Raw genomic sequence first — 6,637 nt, 5'->3', positions numbered from 1 at the left:
GGGGTATCGTGGCACCCCGGTACAACACTTACGTCCTGGTTTCGCTGATCGGACTATTGCTTCAGACCCAGTCCGCCACGGGTGAGTCCAATATTTACTTTATGTTAAACGCAGTAAGTTGTACAGAGATGAAATTGATAAACTTTATCGAGATCAATTCATCGTTTTCGAGAAATTAGAATGTTACGAGATATAATAATCTTTTTATTCAAGGATCTCTTGTAAGTCGTTTTGTTTCTGTTGAAAATACGCAATTGGTTCGCCTCCGCTAAATTTTATTATCTTTATGAAAATTATAAATAATATTCAATGTAAAAAAAAAAAAAAAAATGGTCGCAAAATTCGACAGTCGCGAACGTTGATTTGTTCGATCTTAATGTGCCATGATATTCTACGCTACATAATTATACGACGATCATTCGTACGAAGGATAAAATCACTGTAATTCCACTTAACTGTAATTTCGTAATTGAGTTACATCCTACTAAATATAAACAAGTGTGCGGATACATTTCAGTAAAAAGTCAAAGTAACAACGTGAATATATGCGTAGCGTCTAATTGATATTTTGTACAGCGTGCAAAACACTATACTCGCAGCGATGAGTATAGGAAATAGCGCGTCGTCTATGAGAATCGTTCACGTCCGGAGTATTTATGTAATATTAAAATTAATAAAGTCATTGAGTACGATCAGACGATACAGCTTTTCATAGAGTGAATCGAACTTTGAATCGACGACAGATTTGTGACAGTTTTCTGTATAAAATCATTTACAATTTTTTTTTTATAATTGTAAGAATTCCCTCAAAATTCAGCTTTATCGTAATACCGAGATTTTCGGGTTTCTTATAATTGTTAACTTATATGTTTCATTGTAACTAACATCTGTCAGTTAATCGTAACCGACAAAGATTGTTAGTGTTTCTTCTTCCGAATAGTTAAGATGTTTGATAAAGTGTTTATACCAGATGGTTGGGAAATTGGGAAATTATTTTTGATGTAACGGGCTGCTGATTATGTGTTTAACCTATAAAGCATGTTGAACGTTTTAAAGTTATTTTTGATGATGGTGGTTCTTGAATTATGTGGAACCATTTGTAGCGAAGTACGATTGAAATGTAATTTCTCTGGTATTTGTTCGTTAATTAATTCTATACGATTGATTTAATATCGATAGAAAATTGTTTAGTTAATACTGTATAAACAAATCTAATCTGTATATTAGTATTAATACAAAAAAAGAGATAAATTCGAAGAAATTTACGAAAGATATTTAAGAAAATATATAAATAAATATATTCTCTTATCTTTATTACTACGATATTTATCGAAACCGGTGTTGTTTAAATTCTTAAGTTAACGACGTTTAATCGTACGATTAATCGCGCGATTAATCGATAGAAATCATCGTCCCAAATTTCTCGCGTCGCCTGTATTAAAACGCAGCTGCTCCATGTCATAAAGATGTCAGGATGTTTCGAAAGAGTGGATCATTGTACTCCTACATTTTTCATTTTTATGTGCGAAAGACCTTCGTTATTGGACTTTTACTTTAATAATAATCGTATAAAGTCCGGCAGATATTGCCGTTCTGATTAAGTAGGTACGCTTATGTTGTACATATTAAGAACATCAGGACTCGATGTTCTTTATGTTTCTTAAAGTTGCTGCTAATTACATACAGCTATCGATATCCTCAATAAACGTCACATAACAATCACGTATATTTATTAGCAATACTTTGAGCAAGTCGCACGTATCCTGTTTAAAATTATACGCGTGTAACACGTATCGCCACTATTAATCAGCGTGCTTTCGTTTTTAATAGTTACGGACAAGAATATTTGCCACATACGATTTCCGTATTTTCCGTCTTATCACGATACGCGCCCTCAATTATTTTCTGCAAAAATTTGAACGTCCGAGAATCGGCTGCGAACCGATATTGAATTTATCGTCGACAGATGTGTGAAAGGTAGAAAATCGTTATGAATCCAACAAAAGTGCGATGTAGCCTTGAAGATAGCCTGATGACTTTCACATTCGCGCGCCATTATTGATATACGTATAATAAAAAAAATCTTTTAGTTGCGGAAGAAAATGTTTTCGTAATTGAGTAGTCAGTAATGAAACTCGCTAGATACTTCGAAAAAGTAACAGAGGACGTTCTGAATCTTCGAAACATCTAAATTTCTTTTCCTTCTAAATACTTCGGCAACAGTAGTCGCGAAACATTTCTTAATTTCTCCTTTGGGACAAGAAATTGTGTTAAAGAACGACACGAAAACAAAATAAACGCAATCGTTGTAAAGATTAGCTGTTTTACTGTTGCTTTCCAATTTTTTCAAATCAATTATCATTCGTTGAATTATAAATGATATAAACACGTTAAAGATACAAACCATTAATCTGTAAGCGATACTTGTATCTAATTAATGAAATCTTTATATGTTTATGGAAAATAAGTGCGTAAAACTATGTAAAATATCAAAAATAAAGTATCCCTTGTAATATTTAGCGGATGAAACAAATTTTCATAAACATTCCCAGTCTATTAATTACCATTTATAACTATGCCAAAGCAAACGAATTTTATGCAACCAACGACAGTGATATTCTACGAAATTGCGTGGGGATCGATTCGGTCGATCGAAGATCGTTCGATTGGTTGCAGACCATTAGCGAACACTTTGCAACGGTGACAATGGTTAACGTCTAAATGACAACTGGCGTTGACGTAACACGAACCAGGGTGTGTTTCGATTGTTAGCAGGATCGAAATTCTCGTTATGCAAACAACGGTGAACAATCGATCAAACGGATTGTTTATTTATCGCGTTTAGAATAAACTGTGTCACCGTAAACGCGTCTCGATTCGACGTCGATCGCATTGTCGATTCGTTTCCATTTTATTCGATCGTTCGTAAGTTTCTATTTTCCAACGTAACAGGTAGACGATTGGTACTTATTTTTGTTCACGTCGTTTATTTTGGCTACTTCCCGCCAGTCTGTTAAGAAGAACTTTACCGAGAAATGAGACTGCAAAATGTTGTAAAACGAACGAATTTGCTGGAAGCATATAAGTATTTATAGAAAGGTATTTATTACTTAATACCTTAAATAAGCGCGATCCAGTTTCTCGTAGTATTCTTTCGTTTCGATGTATTCTACGAAACTTGGTTCAGGGTAACTGCGATTTTCGATATTTCTTAACTTCGACTTTTAGAGATTTCCGATAAACATGTAAACTTTCACGAAGATGTGCACTTTCGATAGAAATCGTTATCGTTTCGGTGTATGGCAGTGAAATTTTTTAGAAAGTATCTTCATCTTTATCGTCGAATCGTTGGCATTGATTCGATATTCGTAGACAATTATTCTTTTGCCAATAATTGAAGATAAAGTAGACAGATTTCGTGAAATTCTTGTTATACTACTGTCGCGGTTGGCCGAGCTACTGCAAAAGCGTTAAATGTTTTTACCTCGCGGCAAGACGCGTAGCCGGTGTTCTCGTTCTATTATTGTCTACTTTGCACGTAATTTAAAACGGCTGCTAATCGTCCAACTGTCGTGCATTACGAGATCGCAGGCTTACGTACGAAAGAAATCACGCCCCCTTCTTTAAAACGCGACCTACACTCGCAGAAATCTCGCAATGGACACTTTATCGGCCAACGATAATTATCGTAGACATACACGACCAACTTTTGCAATATGTTACGGGAGAATATGCGAATAAGGCAGAAATTGTCATAATTGAAAAGGACATGCTGGCGAGTGGACTGTGTCGCGTAATTTATTTTCGCTAGGCACATGAAATTCGTGACACTTTGGAAAAGTTGCTGAAACTATCCGCAAAGCTTTCACGTTGGTTCGAGTGTAAAATAAAAAACTTGTTAAATTTAATTTTCTCACGTGTACAAAATTTTAAATAAACTTCTACAAGGGAATAAAAATAACAAAATAAACGAAAGGCAATTTAAATAATTTGTAATTCAAGTCCAAATAATTCGCGCAACGTTTCAAATTTTTGTGATTTATTTAATGTTTAAAACTGGTTTAAACTGTGGTTCAGATGCAACGAGATTATCCTTCAGATTGGTTTTACTCTTTCAACTAGAACAGTCGCAATGCTTGTAACGAGGACGATTAGCTCATAGCCAATAATAGGTCGTAAAATCGAACTTAATTATCTAATGCAATTAATTGGATTCGATTCGTATTATTTGACGCGTTGCTCGCGTCATCGCCTCGTTTCTCTACTCTAAGAACTAGATAATTTCTATACATTCACGGATACAAAAAGATTTGCAAAGTGAACACTGCAAAATTTGTTGAACACGCCTGCTGAATTCTTTGCTTGCAAGAGTTTCTTCGAGTGTTCTATATCTACTATTTTGGATACAGAAATAAATGAAAATTATTTCACACTACCGAGAAATATTCCGAGAGAAAGCAACAGGGTTACGTTTTGTATTATGGAAGATTTTTAAACAGATTACAGAGATATAGAGAGCGTTGAGAGTCCGCACGAATAACAAATAATACCGCAATGCGAACGAGCTTCGTTTTTCAAAAATATATACAAAACAAAATACAAGCAAAGTACATATACATGTAATAAAATCAATATAATATTAACAGAAAGGAAAGACGAATAATTTTTGTAAACTGTCTGACTAAAAAAACGTATGAATTTAATAGCAACGAGTATTGCACGCGTTTAAAAATAAGATTGTACATATCGCAATTCATCAGAAATAACAAAGCAATATACAAGCCATGCCTACGTTTTTGCATTTATCACGTCATGTCAAATGGACACAACGGACGAATAACTATTACCTCCATAAGAATAGAAGAATTTTTCCAACGATCTAAACACAATATCCCGCTTGAAACTCTATCACGATCGATAGAACGATCGTAAAAATGACGATAGAACAACAGTGAGAAGAAAAACCAAGCAACGAGAGCTGCCTTTTCGCGATTAATCATCGATCGATAAATATAAAAAGAAAACCGAAGAAGGACAATCACGATCGTATCTTGTTTCGTATCGAACGTTCGATCCGATTCGATCCATCGACGCTAGAAAGAACGGAGTACTCGCGGAGCATTTTCAAACACTTATCGATCGCGCGTCACGCGAGAGGAAAGCGCGTCTCGAAGGTCTGTTTGTCGGCCGGCAGCAGGACGCGAAGGATGCGGTGAACAATCGCGAGCCACGATCGCCAATTATCCGCGCGTTGCCAGCGAAATTAGTGGCGTTGATGCACGCCGAGTCGGGCGTGGAAACGCGTGGTCGCTCGCCTTCGTACAGGCGATAAAGTGCGAATTAATTCAGCGCTAATTCCACGTCTGCCGGCGCGACTGGCCGCAGGGAAAACGCGACGAACAAGCGGTACACCGTCTGGCGAAACAGCTCTCGGAAACTCCATTAGGTCACACGTAGTTCTGGCCGACGACAATGCTCCGACGAATCGTCGTTTCTCGCGAATACTTGCCAATTGTTCCTTGGAAACGTCTGAGGTTATGGTTAACTGTTTCACTGAAACGATAAAGGTTAAAGATCGTCTGTCCGCCTTAACTGTGACTCGGCTCTTGCAGCTTTTACGACCCGAGTTTCTTACATCGGTAAATAAAGCTTCTAGTTTTGGGGAAAAATAAAGCGAAAGAATAAAGAGAAAAAATATCGTTTCACTGGCGATGGAAAGAGTTTTTGTAGAAAATCTCGAGTCGTATACTTCGATGGAGGACGATTTAAGGGAAAGAAGGAGAAAAGCTCGAAGGATATCGGGCCTGTGCAGTCTTGTCGAATCTGCGGCGGACTCGACGAGGTCGATCGTCCCGTAGGGGGTTGCAGAAGCTGACACGGACGTAGGAAGGCTAATTGTAAGTAAAAGAGACACAGAGATCGGGCGCGAGGGGAAACGGAGAAAAAAAAAAGGTAAAAGAGAGAGGGAGAAAACTAGAGGGAATCGAAGTGATCCAAGACGATGAAACAGAGGGACGAAAGGGGAAGAAAGGGGAAGAAAGAAGTCGAGGGGGCAATCGTTGGAAGGGAGGAAAGAGACAGGGATATCGTAAGAGAGAGCAAAGGGTGGGAGGGGGAGAAAGCCTGGTGTAATGGAGGAACCAGTTTGCGGGTCAGTGCTCCGCATCAGCGAGTGGAGCTTCAGAGGCTGTAGACGCGAGGACGATGCCACCGAGCGAAAGAAGGACGACGACGGAGGCAGAGGGACCCTGTAGGTCCTCGAACAGGGAGGCGAGGGAGGAACGAAGGGCCAGAGAGGCAGAAGAGGGGCCAGAAGGGCCTGGCGAGTCGCGAAGCCGCTCTCTCGACCGAGAGAGCAAAGAGTGTAGGGCTAGCCTGACCAGCGTGAACCACGCGCGAGGGAGAGGACTCTCCACCTTCTCTGGTCTGGTTACGATCCTCTCTCTCTTTCTCTCTCTCTCTCTCTCACTCTCTCTCTGCTCTCTGGCGCCATTTTCCTCGTTCCACCGAAACAAACCAACATTCCTCGTTGCCTTTCGAAAAAAGTAAGAAAAAAGAAAGGGGAAAAAAGAGAGGAAAGGGGGAAGTTTTCCGCCCTCGTGACGACGACTCCACGAGGGGAAGTCCGACGGGGCTC

The 6,637-nt window shown here is 38.8% G+C and overlaps 1 protein-coding gene across 1 annotated transcript in view; it reads left to right on the top strand.

Annotated features, from left to right (window-relative positions):
• Positions 1-2: 2 nt before the first annotated feature.
• Positions 3-6,637, top strand: part of LOC100746574 (follistatin-A) — a gene marked incomplete at its 5' end in the record, with an annotated part of 61,034 nt that continues 54,399 nt past the window's right edge. The window contains one exon of the mRNA XM_033320486.1: positions 3-81. Within this exon, the coding sequence (XP_033176377.1) occupies positions 3-81 (79 nt within the window). The remainder of the gene's footprint in view (positions 82-6,637) is intronic.

Source organism: Bombus impatiens, unplaced genomic scaffold (genome assembly GCF_000188095.3).
Source record: "Bombus impatiens unplaced genomic scaffold, BIMP_2.2 scf_0318, whole genome shotgun sequence".
NCBI classification, from domain to species: Eukaryota; Metazoa; Arthropoda; class Insecta; order Hymenoptera; family Apidae; genus Bombus; species Bombus impatiens.
The sequence above is the reverse complement of the archived record's forward strand: the minus strand, read 5'-3'. Positions and strand labels throughout refer to the sequence as shown.